The sequence below is a fragment of the Aquarana catesbeiana genome, linkage group LG05, assembly GCF_042186555.1.
Source record: "Aquarana catesbeiana isolate 2022-GZ linkage group LG05, ASM4218655v1, whole genome shotgun sequence".
Taxonomy (NCBI): Eukaryota; Metazoa; Chordata; class Amphibia; order Anura; family Ranidae; genus Aquarana; species Aquarana catesbeiana.
In genome coordinates, this window is record NC_133328.1 from 44,852,390 (window position 1) to 44,870,967 (window position 18,578).

Sequence of the window (18,578 nt, forward strand, 5' to 3'; positions counted from 1 at the left end):
TAAGCGTGACATGTTCGGTATCTATTTACTTGGCGTAGCATCATTTTTCACATTATACAAAACACAAATACAGTGTGACATAAAAACGACTGCCATTTTATTCTCTAGGGCCACTGCTAAAAAAACATATTTGGGGTTCTGAGTAATTTTCTAGAAAAAAAAAATACAGGTATGATTTTTACATATAGGAGCAAAGTGCCAGAATTGGCCCGGATGGGAAGTGGTTGAATAAAATATTTGAAAAAAAAAATATCCAGCAAGCCTTCTCTAACTCTATCTCCCTATGTCTGCAAAAAGAAACACAATACTGTAAAGTGGAGTTAAAATGGCCATAACTGCCATTTATAATCAATAACATACAAATTTAAATAACCAAAACATAACATTACAAATCAAAAGAGGCTGCAGGTCCTTGAAGGTACAATATAACTAAACATTATATACGCAGTGCACGTTAGCTAAGTTATGCCCCCAAGAGCAAAACACCACCTCGGGGACTATTCTAGCTGTCATCAGACATGTAGCGGTCTACCCAGACACTATGTAATGACCAAACCAACTAGAGGACACCATACTAAAGATGGGTCCCCAGGAGAGATAGAGGGATGTTCATCTGACGACTTCTTATCTCTGACTGGATTTTCCATACTCCTCTCTGCAGAATATCCTCTCATGCTCCCCCCCATAAGCCCGACTTTTCTGACTAATGCCATTACTTTTGTCTTTCTTTTATAAAAATGAATCCCACACTGCCCGATTCCCCTTCCACCTAGTCACCTATGCCCTGCGGTTAATTCACTTCTTTCACAGCTCCAGGCATGCCTTTCTGAGTTTTGTTCTAAATCGGGCCATAGACTGTTTGAATCTCGGCCAGTTTAGCAGGAACCGGCCAAGATGCGAACCAATTTTTGGCAGGCTGAATGCAACCCATGGTTGCAGGAAAGAAGTTTGCTCTGTCTATGGCCAGCTTTAGTTTATCTCAGCTTCAATTCTGAGATCAGTTTACCGGTTTCACCTGTTACTTTACAGGTCCTTTAGAGCTAAAATACAGGCTAACAGCTAAATGCACAAATAAAAATATGGGACTTGGTTTTCCTGGCAAATAACTGTATTTTTAACCATTTATTCCTCAGATTTACACAGCTGTGCCATAAAGCACAGCACTGTCTGGCAGGCCAGGAGGCAAGAGTTTTCTCTATTGCAAATAAGTCTTGTCCCTCCCAACTGGACAGTGAAAGGAGAAGCAGCACAGTGATTAGATCATCTTTCTGTTCTCTCTTCCTATCAGCATATTCCTTGTTAGCACATGAACACTGTAGTACAACCGACTGGCTCATTTCAATGCTTCTCCCTCTCCCAGTTGCAGTACAGGGAATTACAAGATGCTGATACCAAGTGAAGCCCAGGTACTTAAATTGCATGCATTTAAAAATGCATATATGACTTGTTAATAAATTAATATGAATTAATTTAATATTAATTAAGTTCATTGATTTCTGTCCTTTATACCTGTGCAGATTTGGACTTTAAAGCTTGTTTATTTGCCCATATTTTGAATGCTTTATATGTGAAAAAAAAGGACCTAATAAATGATTGACTAAGGTATAGGATGTATATTTCCAGGCCTGCCAGGGTCATAAATGAATCATCTGAACATAGTAAACCCAAATGGTCCATAAATCACAGCTGATATAAAAATAAAATCAATTAACGTTAGGAAGCAGACTTTTATTTCTGCTAGGTTATAGTCATAAAATATGGCCACTTACCTAATGCGACATAATGCTCCAGTGACAGATCATCTAATTACATCATATTCATCACTTTGTAATCCTCAAGAAAGCCTACATAATTTCAATTGATCTTAGAGGCTCTGGAGTATTCTAAATGACACAATAAAGTAATATGCTGCCAATTTCATTTATTGTTATGAAGTACAGCGTAGGAGCTAAATGAAAAATAGTTTATACATATTAATATTGACAGGACAGTAACTTCGACGGGTCACTGTCCAAACCAAACCTTTAATGGATAAGTGCACTTTTGAACCTCATTGGTTTCTCTAACCTAGCAAAGACATAAAGAACGTTTATAAACATAACTATCATTCCATTTTCTTTCTATTTTTTTGATATGTGCTATCAAAGACTTTGAACCATCTTCCAAAAGCAAGGACAATCCAGGTTCTGTGTATAAGGAGTTATTTTAAAGAGACAAGGTGACCCATTAGGGTGGGCAAAGTAACAGGGCCTCTTGATAGCCTATACCTAAGTAAGCTATACTAAGCTATCCATGCCTATTTGCCACCTCCCCAATGTGTCACAGCCTTTACATAGTTACATAGTAACGAGGTTGAAAAAAGACACAAGTCCATCAAGTCCAACCTATGTGTGTGATTATATGTAAGTATTACATTGTATACCCCTGTATGTTGCAGGCGTTCAGGTGCTTATCTAATAGTTTTTTGAAACTATCGATGCTCCCTGCTGATACCACCGACTGTGGAAGGGAATTGCACATCCTTGCCACTCTTATAGTAAAGAACCCTCTATGTAGTTTAAGGTTAAACCTATTTTCTTCTAAATTTAATGAGTGGCCACGTTTCTTGTTAAACTCCCTTCCGCAAAAAAGTTTTATCCCTATTGTGGGGTCACCAGTACGGTATTTGTAAATTGAAATTATATCCCCTCTCAAGCGTCTCTTCTCCAGAGAGAATAAGTTCAGTGCTCGCAACCTTTCCTCATAACCAACATCCTCCAGACCCTTTATTAGCTTTGTTGCCCTTCTTTGTATTCGTTCCATTTCCAGTACATCCTTCCTGAGGACTGGTGCCCAGAACTGGACAGCATACTCTAGGTGCGGCCGGACCAGAGTCTTGTAGAGCGGGAGAATTATCGTTTTATCTCTGGAGTTGAACCCCTTTTTAACGCATGACAATATTCTGTTTGCTTTGTTAGCAGCAGCTTGGCATTGCATGCCATTGCTGAGCCTATCATCTACTAGGACCCCCAGGTCCTTTTCCATCCTAGATTCTCCCAGAGGTTCTCCCCCCAGTGTATAGATTGCATTCATATTTTTGCCACCCAAATGTATTATTTTACATCTTTCTACATTAGACCTCATTTGCCATGTAGTTGCCCACCCCATTAATTTGTTCAGATCTTTTTGCAAGGTTTCCACATCCTACAGAGAAGTTATTGCCCTGCTTAGCTTAGTATTGTCCGCAAATACAGAGATTGAACTGTTTACCCCATCCTCCAGGTCGTTAATGAACAAATTAAATATGATTGGTCCCAGCACAGAACCCTGGGGGACCCCACTACCCACCTCTAACCATTCCGAGTACTCCCCATTTATCACTATCCTCTGAACACGCCCTTGTAGCCAGTTTTCAATCTATGTACTCACCCTTAGGTCCATGCCAACGGACCTTATTTTGTACAGTAAACATTTATGGGGAACTGTGTCAAATGCTTTTGCAAAATCCAGACACACCATGTCTACTAGCCTTCCTTTATCTAGATGGCAACTCACCTCCTCAAAGAAGGTTAATAGATTGGTTTGGCAAGAACGATTCGTCATGAATCCATCCTTATTACATCTAATGATATCATTCTCATTACTAAAATCTTGTATATAGTCCCTTATCAACCCCTCCAATAGCTTGCATACTATTGATGTTAGGCTAACTGGTCTGTAATTCCCATGGATGAATTTGGGCCCTTTTTAAATATTGGTGCTACATTGGCTTTTCTCCAATCAGCTGGTACTATTCCAGTCAGTAAATTGTCAGTAAAAATTAGGAACAATGGTCCGGCAATTACTTAAAAGAGTTCTATAAGTACCCTTGTACACCCTTTTAAATTTTATTTTTTTATTACCCAATGGGATGCATTGGCTAATGCCCTTATTTAATATGCTCTTAAAGCAAACCCATCTCTGCTCCGTGTTTTTGTTTCTAAGATTTTATCCCAATTTATATCTTCTAGCAAGGTTGGTTCGTAGTTTAGGGAAGTTGGCTCTTTTGAAATTCTGTGTCTTTGTATTCCCCTTATGTTTACTATGTGTGTGATTTATACTGAAGCCAATTAACCTGTGATCGCGGTTTCCTAAATTGCCCTGTATTTCCACATCCATGATCAGGTCTGTATTGTTGGTAATCAGTAGATCCATTAACGCTTTATTTCTAGTTGGTGCGTCTACCATATGAACCAGACATTTAGGAACTGGCGAGCCTTAGACGAATGCGTGGTTCCCTCCATCCAGTCTATGTCTGAATAATTAAAATCCCCCATTATGATAACACTTCCCATCCTTGTTGCTAATTCAAACTGTGATAGGAGATCTGTCTACCCCTCCTCCCTCAGGTTAGGGGGCCTATAGCATACTCCCAGTATTACTTTCCCGTTAGCTTCATCCCTTTGGAGCTCTACCCATAAGGATTTCACCTCCTCCCTAGCTCCCTTAGTGATGTCATCTCTCACATTCACTTGCACATTATTCTTGATATATAGGCATACTCCTCCCTCTTTTTTACCCTCTCTATCCCTGCGATAAATGGTATACCCTTGAATGGTTGCCAGCCAATCATGAGAACTGTTGAACCAGGTCTCTGAAATTCCCTCAAAATCCAAATCCTTCTCATACAACAGTATCTCTAGTTCACCTATCTTGTTTGCCAGGCTCCTGGCATTGGTGAACATGCCACGTAGTTTAGACTTTACTCTGTTACACTAATGCAACAGGGCATCCAGGTATTAGAGAGCACTAGACCTTCCCCATGTGACATTTTTAAATGTAAACAATTGCATTTAGGGGAAAAATTATCTGTACAATATTGGGGGTTCAGTGTTGGCCAGAACTACATATATTTGTAGGTTCTTATTTCAGATTTTTGCAAAATAAGTGTGGCCAGGCAGCAGGGAAAGCAAACGGAATTCTGGGGTGTTTCACTAAAGGGATCACCAGCAGGAGGAAAGAGGTTGTCAGGAGACTATCCAGAGGAAAAATGCCCAAAGGCCAGATTCTGCCACCTTCTGGTCTTTAAAAGAGTGGCTATTACACACTGACATTGCTGACTGGTCTTCAGCTTTCTGCTACCTTGTTTTGCTTATGCTTCTGGATTACCCATTACCAACCCAACTTGCCCTTTGATACCTCGTCTTTCTTCCAACTCTGACCTCGGCCTGCCCATGGATCTACTCTCGTTTCCTGTCCGGTGTATGACTCCGGCTTGTCTGACCACATCTCTGATCTAATGCCTGCTGACCACCGGCCCCTCTGACCTTCCCCCATGACTAAGCTCTGGGTCGGAGCGAAACGCGTTTGGGGCGTGGCCTGGCGGGAGCCCAGGCTGAGGTTGTCTCTTTCACCATCACACAACCCTGTGGATGTGCGGCACCGAGGATTCCCTCCTTCCTCACTCCAGTGACTACAGGAGCTGGGATGAGCTCCACTCCATCGCCAGCACTCCCATAGCAGTGGACTCAGAACCTTCCACATTACTCCCCAGATTGTTGAAGCGAGCCTGAGCGGCACACCAATCTACCGTGGGCCCTCTAAACTTTGCTACTATCCCTGACTACACCACCTGTTTTGCCGTGTTTGCTGTGATCTGCCAAGGAGCCTATGTGCTGTACTTGTACAAGTACATGTACTTGTATGTGCTGTACCTGCCTGCAGTACTTACCTGTTGTTCCAGCCTGTGGTACCTACCTGCTGTATCCAGCCTGCTGCACTTACCACTGCAACCTGCTTCCTGCTGTGTGCATTACGCACCACTGTCAGCTCTCCTGGGTCCTTCTGCTCTTCTCATCTGGTATCCCTGCTTCTTTGGGCTTCGTGTTCCCTGTTTCCACCTTCGGGGACAGCTGCAAGGAGAGCCCTCTCAGCATTTTGACTTAAGGACCAGGTACATGACAGAGGTCCTGGGCCCTCTATATAGATCTTTAGTAATCGCCAGCAGGAGAAAGGTGGTCCTGATTCCCCTATTTAGATCTTTAGTTATCACTAGAGGGATCTCTAGCAAGAAGAAGGAGGTGCTGATTCCTCTATATAGATCTTTAGTTATCACTAACGAGATCAACAGCAGAAGGAAGGAGGTCATGATTCCGCTATATAGATCTTTAGTTATCTTTAGAGGGTTCACCAGCAGCAGGAAAGAGGCTCTGATTCCCCTATACAGATCTTTATTTATCACTAGAGGGGTCACCAGCAGGAAGAAGGAGGTCCTGATTCTTCTATACAGAGCTTTAGTTGGATCTCATCTAGAATACTATGTCCAGCTCTAGAGACTTTGCTTACAAAAAGAAATTGTTAAGATAGGTTGAATCCAGAAACGGCCAACAAACATGGTGACAGTCCTGAGTGATAAAACACATCATGAAAAAGACTGTAGGAACCTAATATGTATAGTTCTGAGGAAAAAATGGAAAGGGACTGAAACATTTAAATACATTAGGGGATGAATACGATTCAGGAGGGCAGTATTTTCAATATGAAGCCAAGATCAAGAACACGGGGACATTACCTCAAGCTAGCAGGACGAATGTTCAAAACTAACCTTAAATTATTATTTTACCAAAAGAGTAGTTGAAGGTTAGAACAAACTTCCAGCAGAGGTACAGAGTCAGTCAACAGTAAGTTAATTGTTAACATGGTTGGGACAAACACACATTAGATCTGCACTCAACAAAAAGGTTGCAAACAAAAAAAAACACTCAGTGGACTACTTGGTCATTCTCTGCCATCACGCTTTTATGTTTCTTTGACAAATCCAGAAAATAAATTGTAGTTATACATTAAAACTATAAAAGCATCTCATGTTTCAGTTTGTTACCTGTAGAGGTTGCATTTAAAAAAATTTCCGCTTAGAAAATCAATGAAACGTGTAATTTGACTATTTTACCAAACATAATAACTATTATTAAGTGTTCTAATCATCATGTTTGCTTATAAATCTTGGAGAGCCTCAAATGAACATTTTACTGTTATCTATTAGTATGTAAAAATCACACGCACCAAACCTCTTTCCACAATAATTACGTTTAGATAAGCTTGCGCTAAAAATTGCATAACATAAATAAATACAAAACATAAATAACAAAGGTATAATGATCCAGTGAAGAATGATCAAATTAACTGAAAGTGATCCAATAGCTAAATTAAATCAAACAGTGAAAATGGATTATCCAGTAAAGAGTCCAGTAATATAAATGTTCCAATGAAAAATGATGCTTAGTGATTCCGATGGATCTTCACCACCAAAAGTGAAAGTGATCTTGTGAATTGACACCACCACCAATGGCTGAAAAAGGGCTTGCTTACCAGATCAGATAGACCTCTCATTACAAAAGGTCAAAAACGCCTGTGGCTCCATCAATGGCATCATTGGGGGGGGCAGAGGGGGCCCTGACACCCCCCCCCCCAACATTATGCTGTGCCCCCCAATATGCCCCCCACCAATTAAAAAATGTTTTTTTATTTTTTTTTTTACAAAAAGGCAATGTCCTTTTGTTTGCATTTGTAGCGGATGCTCCACGGAGAGGAAGAACGGCAAGATGCTAATGTAAACAAGCATCTCCCCGTTCTGCCTAGTGACAGTGTCACTGAGCAGAGATCAGTGGCGTGTCACATGTAGCCACGCCCCCCCACAGTTAGAATTACTCCCCAGGACATAATGAACCCTTACACCGCCTCCTAGTGGTTAACCTCTTTACTGCCAGTGACATTTACACGGGAATCAGTGCATTTGTATAGCACTGATTGCTGTATAAATGACAATGGTCCCAAAAATGTGTCAAAAATTACATGTGTCCGCCATAATGTCGCAGTCACAATAAAAATTGCTGATCGCCGCCATTACTAGTAAAAAAAAAATTAGTAATAAAAATGCCATAAAACTATCCCCTATTTTGTAGACACTATAACTTTTGCACAAACCAATCAACAAACGGTTATTGCGATTTTTTTTTTACCAAAAATATGTAGAAGAATACATATCGGCCCAAAACTGAGGAAAAAAAATGTTTTTTTAAATATCTTTTGGGGATATTTATTATAGCAAAAAGTAAAAAATAATACGTTTTTTTCAACATTGTCGCTATTTTTTTGTTTATAGCGCAAAAAATAAAAACCGCAGAGGTGATCAAATACCACCAAAAGAAAGCTCTATTTGTGGGGAAAAAAAGGATGTCAATTTTGTTTGGGAGCCAGGTCTCACGACCGCGCAATTGTCAGTTAAAGCGACACAGTGCCAAATCGCAAAAAATGCTCTGGTCAGGAAGGGGGGTGAATTCTTCCGGGGCTGAAGTGGTTAAGGGATGCATTAATGTTGTAATAATAATTACAGGACTGCATTATTCTGTGTGTTTATGGAGTTTAGATTTAAAACTACAAGGAATGATCCAACAGGTGAATAAATGGTGAAAAAGCATTGGATCATCCTTGAGCTGATCGTTTCTTAATAAATATAGCACTAGATAAACATACTATTTGCCACAGCAATGGACAAGGTGACAATAGACAGAGAAAAGCGTGGAAAACAAATTGATTGAGATGACACTTCAGTGGGTGGAATGTGTTGGTATCTCAAACCATCCATCTTATCTGACAAATCTATGGACAAAGCCCTGCCTATAGAATGACACAGCAGTCAAGGAAAGAAAAAAAAAAAAATAAAGAAACAGTAGTTCTGGTTAATAGGGATAAAATCCTCCATAGGACCACAACTACATTCATGCTGTCAGATTTCCTGGACAGATATTGAAGTGTGACAGCTAAGAACACAGCTGTCCCCGAAGACGCTAAACGCTTCTAACAGACATTTTCTCTGCAGGAACTTGATCTAATTATTTCACCGCTATCCGTAGATCTGTGCCTCATATATTTATCTATGGTTTAATGGTTGCGCTTTCCACTTCTACAGCATCAAAGAGCTGCATGTGGCAGATCTGACAAATGAGACACAAAAAACAACAACAGAGAAAACAGGTCTCACATTAAAAAAAAAAAAAAATACAGGATGAAGAACAATAAGAAAAACACAAAAATTGCAATTGTAGTATTTTTATGGCAAACTAAAAGTACTTTACAGAGCATAGCAAATGTAAAAACCATTCATTTAGGAACCCACATAGGTCTGACTTGTCATTTTTTTAAATATACCCAATGGTGGAGCCTCATTAAATGAAGTAGGGAATAAGATCTACAGTGTAGGAGCAGAGTGTGAGAATATCAGAACATTGGGTGATGTACACTAGATACAAAAAACAAAAGATAATGGGACTTTCATAAGAAAAAAACAACAAACATAAAAAAGTAAAAAGTTATAAATATAACTACAATATATCTTCAAAATGCATTCTAAAAAGTACAAAGAGTGTAAATAAGTATCAAAGCAATTGGAATACTTCCATCATATGCAAGTTTGTAAATATATTTGTCATATCAACAATATTAAACTAAATGCAGGTGGCTGGATTATGTCATGAATATTCTCATTCTCACCGCATTCATGAATCTTAGTTCACTTCATCAGGGGAACATTCATTGACCAAATATAAACCAAATTGCAAGGATGGATAGAAGTAAAATCACAGTCGATGGATGAATGAGTGCCACCATCATGTGTCTGTCCTGGGAGCTGTGGAAAGGGCAGGGAGCCGCACACTAGGGCCAACACAAGGAGCCAACAGAGGGAGTTCTGCCTCCAAGATTGCAGATGATGACAATATAAATTTCTCCACCATAGGCTAACCAGAAAATCAGTCCCACAGGTACAAGCTTCTGCCAGACTGAGAGGACTGAGACTGAGCTCCCATCTATCATCTGCTATCTTGGAGGGCGCCCTACCTCTGTTGGCTCTAGTGTGCGGCTCCCTGCCCTTTCCACAGCTCCCAGGACAGACTTATGATGGTGGCCCTCATACATCCATCGACTGTGATTTTACTTCTATCCATTCTTGCAAGACATTGTTGTGTCTCATTTGTCAGATCTGACTGTGATTTAATTCTGTTCTTGCAATTTGGTTTATATTTGGTCAATTGATAATCTCCTGATGAAGTGAACTAAGATGCACGAAACACGTTGAGAGTGATGACATAATCCAGCCACCTGCATTTAGTTTAATATTGTTGATAAAGTACAGTGCCTTGAAAAAGTATTCATACCCCTTGACATCTTCCACATGTTGTCATGTTACAACCAAAAACGTAAATGTATTTTATTGGGATTTTATGTGATAGACCAACACAAAGTGGCACATAATTGTGAAGTGGAAGGATAATGATTGATTGATTTGTGTTTACGGAAGTTATTTTAGAAGATTCAGATTAATTTGCCAAGTTATTTCAGATGTTTCAAAAACATTAAGGCTTGGTTCACACTGCTGCGACCATAAAAAAGTTGTGCAACTTTACATTGCGTCCTGCTTGCAACTTTCATGTAACTTTGATGTTTTGCAACTTTGGCCAACCATAACAATACAGTGCAGAGTGTGACACATATTAATGAACTTACAAAACTCTCTAAAGTTGCAGCCAAAGTAACAAAGATAACAAAGAAACAACGTCCTTGCGTCTTTTGTAGGGCTGTCTTAATAGCATCATGGGCCCCTTGGCAAAGTAATACTCTGGGGCCCTTACAAACCTGCCCCAATTTACGCACCTACACCTAAGAATGAAAGTATGACTGGTTGATAGAAATAAACATATATTTTTTAGTACTTTCATTAAAACTGATTTTACACAATAAGAAAGCATGCCATAAATGAAAGACTAATCAATACAAAGGGCACATTATGGGGTGGAAGCAGAAGGGCACAATACAGGGCGGGATCAGAAGGGCACAATACTGGGATCAGGAGGGCACAGTACAGGTTCCAGGATGCTGCCCTAAACACGGCCATCCCGGGAAAGCTTAGTAAAAAGCGTGACTGTCCTGGCAAATCCAGGATGGTTGGCACGTTTTAAGGTTTGCAAGATTATCATGGGGCCCCCATGCACCTGGGGTCCCTGGGCTGTGCTCATGCATTAAGATGGCCATGGTCTTTTGTGATTTTAACCTTACCAAAGGCCCAAACTATCGCATCCTATCATCCGAATGAAACGATTGGATACGAATGAATTTGTTGTTTTCGTTATAATTTATTTCAAATTCATTGAAATTTGTTACTATTGTGATTCGAATAAATCCGAATCTCTGAATAATGAAAATTTTGTCAGAATTTTGATTCGTAACAAAACAAATCTCACATATCTCTTGAGTGTAAGATTCTAGCAGTTCATTCAGAAATGTGGTGTAATTCAACACTTTAAGACCTCATGCACACAGGCATATGAAAGGCAGCCTATGTTAGTGAATTGAGATGAAGCAGCTATACGGACCAACTCTCACATCCAAGTTTGACAGGTACACAGGGCCAGGTGCACATTTAAAAAAAAAAAAATGCATACCACCACACACAGTAAGATGCAAACCCAGCCTAAGAGTCAGCAGAATAATCTTAAAGTCAACCTGTGCTTTGGTCATGCAAGGCAAAACAGCATTGTAGCATACATTCCCCATCCCAGCAACACATATACATGTTTTCTTAGCTACCCCTCTCCACCATTCAGGCAATGGGACCAGGAGAAGTTGCTTGAATCACTCAAGTTGCAGCTTACACAGAGCTAGGAACTCTCCGCTCTTGATAGCGCTGGTGCCTGGTGGTGACCGGCCCACCACAATCATATGGGGTTCAAATCATGCTCATCCATACAGAGAAATTCCAGCTAGATCTCTCCACTCCTGGATGCTGAATGGAGTGAGAGCATGAAGGAGAACTCGCATCCATCAAAGGTGTTGGGAAACTGGGTTCTTATTTGAAATATACATTAGGACGTATTTTCAAATTTATTTATTTATTTATTTTTTTTTATATAATAATTTATGAAAAGTTTATAGACAAGACCTCTCTGGAAGGGCACTGGTAAGGTAGCCCTCCCAAGAGGCAGCCGTGAAGCCCTGGCTACGTCACCAGTGCCTTAAATAACCATAAAGTGGGAATGCAACCAACCTAAGTAAACACAAAAATTTTAATTTAACAATTGACAGATGATTGATATCAGCACTCAGAACTGCATGCTAATGGAGGCAAGACTTAAACTTCTTACACACTCATACACTATTGTGTCAAAAAGTATTGGGACGCCTGCCTTACACATGAACGTTAATAGCATCCCAGTCTTATTCCCCGTACACACGTTCGGATTTTCCGACGGAAAATGTGTGATAGGACCTTGTTGTCGGAAATTCCGACCGTGTGTGGGCTCCATCACACATTTTCCATCGTATTTTTCGACACACAAAGTTTGTGAGCAGGATATAAAATTTTCCGACAACAAAATCCCGATCGTGTGTACACAAATCCGACAGACAAAGTGCCACGCATGCTCAGAATAAATAAAGAGATGAAAGCTATTGGCCACTGCCCCGTTTATAGTCCCGACATACGTGTTTTACGTCACCGCGTTTAGAATGACAACTTTGTGTGAGCGTGTGTATGCAAGACAAGTTTGAGCCAACATCCATCGGAAAAAATCCTAGGATTTTGTTGTCGGAATGTCCGAACAAAGTCCGACCGTGTGTACAGGGCATTAGTCTGTAGGGTTCAATATTGAGTTGGCCCACACTTTGCAGCTATAACAGCTTCAACTCTTCTGGGAAGGCTGTCCACAAGGTTTAGGAGTGTGTCTATGGGAATGTTTGACCATTCTTCCAGAAGCACATTTGTGAGGTCAGGCACTGATGTTGGCTGAGAAGGCCTGGCTTGCAGTCTCCGCTCTAATTCATCCCAAAGGTATCAGGTTGAGGTCAGGTCTCTGTGCAGGTCAGTCAACTTCCTCCACCCCAAACTTGCTTATCCATGTCTTTATGGACCTTGCTTTGTGCACTGGTGGGCAGTCATGTTGGAACAGGAAGGGGCCATCCCCAAACTTCCCACAAAGTTGGGAACATGAAATTGTCCAAAATGTCCTGGTATGCTGACGCCCTAAGAGTTTGCTTCACTGGAACTAAGTGGCCAAGCCCAACCCCTGAAAAACAACTCAACACCATAATCCCCCCTCCACCAAATGATTTGGACCAGTGCACAAATCAAGGTCCATAAAGACATGGATGAGTGATTTTGGGGTGGAGGAACTTGACTGGCCTGCACAGAGTTCTGACCTCAACCCGATAAAACACCTCTGAATTACAGCGGAGACTGCGAGCCAGGCCTTCTCGCCTAACATCAGTGCCTGACCCCACAAATACGCTTCTGGAAGAATGGTCAAACAATCCCATAGACACAAAACCTTGTGGACAGCCTTCCCAGAAGAGTTGAAGCTGTTATAGCTGCAAAGGGTGGGCCAACTCAATATTGAACCCTACGGACTAAGACTGGGATGTCATTAAAGTTCATGTGTGTGTAAAGGCAGGTGTCCCAATACTTTTGACAATATAGTGTATATCTCTCCACTCCTGGATGCTGAATGGAGTGGTGAGCGCGTGAAGGAAAACTCCAATCTATCGGAGGTGTTGGGAAACTGGATTAACCTATGAAATATAGGACATATTTTCAAATTATTTTGGTATGTAATTTTTTTTTTTTTAGACAAGATTTTTTTTGAATGGCACTGGTGACTTAGCCCTCCCAGGAGGCAGCCGTGAGGCCCTGGATACGTCACCAGTGCCTTCAATGACCATAAAGTGAAAACTCACCAAACCTAAGTAGCCAAACAAATATTGAATTTAACAAATGACTGTAAGATGATCGATATCAGCATTCAGAGCTGCATGCTAGTGTGATCTGTAGTAAAATAGAGGCAAGACTTAGACTTCTAATACACAAATCCACTCATAATTTATGCTTACCCGTCCACCATGCCCTGGTTGAAAAGCAAATTTTTTTAAATTTTTTTTTATTTATAAGCAAAAAAACAAACATACCGGTATTTTTTATTCTAATGTCACATGATAGCTGAATAGGACAGGTAACAGTGGGAGCTCTATGCACTTTCGTCACAGCCGTACCTCCTCGGGGACCATGTGACATACAGGAATAATGAACCGCTTGCTGTGCTTAAGAGGCGTTTTCTACCGACTTGACATTTGAACAGCACATAAAAGTTCAGAGTAATTATCAAATATCATCTTTATACCGTACACAGAAATAAGAAGGGGAACACCCGAGTCTCCATGGATCACAGCAGAAAATGACAGTTAACACCAGTTAACAGTTAATAACAAACACACACAAATGTTCCTACCTCATACTCTTCGGCTTCTATCAGTAGCTTGGCGGTTGTGATGCGGGATTCATAAAGTGGGAAAACGGCCTGCAGGAGAAAAACATTTTTACTATATTGGAATAGTGAAATTCCAATTATGTGTACAGTTTTCAGTTACAATATAAATGTAGTTTATTACAGTCTTCATTTTCCTCATTCTGATAATTTCACCGCTTGTTTTCTCAAAAAAAAAAAAAAAAAAAAAAAAAATATATATATATATATATATATATATATATATATATATTATATATATATTTATCTATATATTTTATTATACATTTTATTTATATATATATATATATATATATATATATATATATATATAAAATAATTTTTCCACATAGTATTTTTTTTTTCTTTATGTACAAAAAGAAAACAAAAATAAAAACAAAAAAAAAAATCCTACGTGCCATTTTTTAAAATTTTTTTTTTATATAAGATGGGCAAAATCCTGAATTTGACCATGACAATGAACCCACAAATATTATATATTTTCTGAAAGCAGACACTCTGAAGAATAAAAAAAGTGGTAGCTTACATTTTTTTATTTTATACAATATTTGTGCACCAGTTTATCAAGTGCAAATTTTCAGTAAAAAATACACTAAAGTTCATTTTAGTGAACATAAACGCAATGCAGTACCCAATTATTAGGTATGTTATGAAAGATGAAGTTGCACAGTAAACACCTGCCAAGCTTTAAAATTATGCCCACCCGCAAAACGACAATAAACTTTGGTATACTAGATTTTCCACAAGTGATGCTTTAAAAGCCCCTGCAGGTCATCACTTTAACCACTTGCCTCCCAAGCCAATTCTGATGCCGCGTACACAGGACCAGACTTTCCGTCAGAATAGACTCCGACGGTCTTTCCGAAGGAGTTCCGACGGAGTTCCGCTGAAACGGACTTGCCTACACACGATCACACCAAAATTCGATTGTTTAGAAATGGATGACGTACGACGGGACTAGAAAAAGGAAATTCAATAGCCAGTAGCCAATAGCTGCCCTTGCGTCGTTTTTGGTCCGTTGGAATAGCATACAGACGAACGGTTTTCCCAATAGGAACTGATTCCGTCGGAAAGATTTGAAACATGTTCTATTTCTAGGTCTGCCAGAATTTTAGAAAGAAAAAGTCAGATGAAGCCTACACACGACCTTTTTTGCCGGAAAGTCTGGTCGTGTGTACGTGGCATGACACTTTCTCCTACATGTAAAAATAATATTTTTTTTGCTAGAAAATTACTCAGGACCCCCAAACAGTATATTTTAGCAGAGACCCTAGGGAATAAAATGCCAGTTGTTGCAACGCGGTATTTGTGCAGCAATTTTTCAAACGCAATTCTTTTTAAAAAAAAAAAAAAAAAACACTTTCATGAACTAAAAAACAAAACAAAATATTTACCGCATTATATTTTGTATAATGTGAATGATGTTACGCCGAGTAAATAGATAACACGTCACGCTTTAAAATTGCCCACACTCGTGGAATGGCGCCAAACTTCAGTACTTCTCAATAGGCTAGGTTTAAAAATGTTTTCAAGTTACCAGTTTAGTGTTATGCCACGTACACATGATCAGAATTTTCGTCAGAAAAATCTTGGATGGTTTTTGCGACAGAATTCCGCTCAAGCTTGCCTTGCATACACACGGTCACACAAAAGTTCTCTGAACTTTCGACCGTCAAGAACGCGGTGAAGTACAACACTACAACAAGCTGAGGATATGAAGTTCAATGCTTCTGAGCATGCGTCAAATTGTTTCCGAGCATGCGTGATTTTTTTGCGCGTCCGAATTGCATACAGTTGAACGGATTTTCGGATAGGAACTTTTCCCGACCAAAAAATAGAGAACCTGCTCTCAATCTTTTGCTGGATGGAATTCCTCCAGCAAAAGACCGATGGAGCATACACACGGTTGCATTTTCCGACAAAAAGCTGTCATCGGAGTTTTGCTGGCAGCTTTTCCGATCGTGTGTACGCGGCATTACAGTGGAGGTCTAATGCTAGAAATATTGCTTACATTCTAACGTTCACGGAGATACCTCACATGTGTGGTTTGAATGTCGTTTACATATGCGGGCTCGAACTACATATGCGTTCGCTTCAGCTTGCGAGCATGAGGGGACAGGCACTTTAAAAAATATATATATATTTTTTTTATTTCAATTTTTTTTTAATTTTTTCACTTTCTCCCTTGTAATAGGAATAGGGCATGACAGGTCCTCTTTACAAAGAGAGCTGAGATAACAACAACAAAAAAAAAAAAGTCAGTGTTTACATATGGGAATGTTTGACCATTCTTCCAGAAGCGCATTTGTGAGGTCAGGCACTGATGTTGGACGAGAAGGCCTGGCTCGCAGTCTTTGCTCTAATTTATCTCAAAGGTGTTCTATCGGGTTGAGGTCAGGACTCTGTGCAGGTAAGTCAAGTTTCACAGATATGACTAGGCATGATGGGAATTGTAGTTCTTAAACAACTGAAGGGCCATAGTTTGGAGACCCCTGTCCTAGATGACCCAGATGTGGGATTCAATCTTTCCTTATTTGAGCCATTAAACAAACCAAGTTTTTTATGGCAGTTAAATACAATCTGCTATCCTGGAATGTGCAGGGGATGAATGGTGGAGTGAAGTGGGGGTGCTGTTCTCTGCCCTGAATTTATACCCCAATGGCGGTTGTATGTTTGCAGGAAACTCATCTTCAATCCAATACCTTATCATTCCTTCAACATCGAGGCCTTTTGACACAATTTCACTCCACCCACACTGCCTATTCCAGAGGGGTCATCATTCTTGTCTCTAATAATGTTCCGTTTCATCTGATCCAATCCTGTGTGGATGAGCAAGGTAGATATATTTTCTTACTGTATAAAATTGCTGGGGTAGTATGTATTGTGGCAAATATTTATATTCTTCCACTCTACTCTCCGGAGTGTCTGATAGGTCAAGCCCAACGTATGGCTCAGCATTCCAATGTACCCATATGGGTCTTGGAAGATTTTAATAACCTCCTGGATAAAAGTAAAGACAAATTCATACCGGACTGGGACAGACCTACAGGCTTTGCGGGCCCCACTCCATTTGCTAGTTTAGTCTCAGAATTGGGGTTGAATGACGTGTGGAGGAATAAATACCCTGACAAAAAGTGTTTTTCTTGCCATTCTGCTTCACACAGGGCACTATCCCATATACTCAGTGGCTCTGCTTATGGTACATATGGCTGAATATCTCTCAAGAAGTATTTCTGACCACTTGCTCCTGAGAATACAAGTCTCCATTTCAGATGCTTCTGGTTCCAAACTATGAAAAGTTAACCCTTTCTGGTTTAACCTCTTCTCGCCCACTGACCTTATTCCTAGAGACATTCAAATTTTTATGCATTATACCAAGGGTACAGCTTATCCTGGAGTAGTCTGGGATGCCCTTAAGGAACATATCTGGGGCCTTATTAATAAACAAATTTCCAATATTAAAAATGCCACTAAGGAGTGGGAAACCCTGGTACTTAGTGAGGCGAGAAAAGCAAAGAAGCATTATGTCACAAACCCCTCACCTGCCTCCGAATGAAGCTGGCTGGCAGTCGTTACACCAACAGGTCACCCTTACAACTGCTGAGAATAAGAGGTTTTTTATACAACAAAAGTACTTTGAGGAAGGGGAGAACACCAGGCATTTATTGGCGGTGATATCTCGGTCACAACAGGGAGAACCACATGTAAATGCTATCCAGAGCCCAACAGGGGACAATGTACAGGATGTGGATCAAATCTTAGATGTTTTCAGTAATTACTTTAGAGAGATCTTTGCTTTTAAGGTTACTCCCCCAGAGGATGAACTGGTGCAATTTTTGGATCAGTGAACTCTTCCGTGATTGTCCACCAAGGGTTGTAAAATGCTTAATGAGCCTATAATAATTAAGGAACTCACTGAAGCAGTAGCTGCTATGGCCAATAGTAAATCTCCGGGGACTAATGGACTGCCTGCAGAGGCATATAAACAATATAGCGAATCTCTTTTGCCCATGCTTTTGGCTACTCTGAATGACGCTATCCAGAGAGGTACTTTGCCATCCTCTATGGGAGAAGCTATCATTGTAGTATTGCCAAAGCTGGGTAAAGATCCATTACTGCCTGACTCCTATAGGCCAATCTTGTTAATAAATACAGATATCAAACTGTTGGCCAGAGTGTTTGCCACTCATTTGGCAAAGGTAGTGAATGGACTAATACATCTTGATCATTCAGGCTTCATACCCACAAGGTCAA

The 18,578-nt window shown here is 40.1% G+C and overlaps 1 protein-coding gene across 2 annotated transcripts in view; it reads right to left on the reverse strand.

The window, feature by feature from the left end:
* The window catches only part of LOC141144213 (uncharacterized), a 731,403-nt gene that overhangs the window by 537,230 nt on the left and 175,595 nt on the right, over nucleotides 1-18,578 (reverse strand). For both annotated transcript variants that reach the window (XM_073629665.1, XM_073629666.1), the window contains exon 8: nucleotides 14,289-14,357. In XM_073629665.1, coding sequence (XP_073485766.1) covers nucleotides 14,289-14,357 — 69 coding nt within the window. The remainder of the gene's footprint in view (nucleotides 1-14,288; nucleotides 14,358-18,578) is intronic.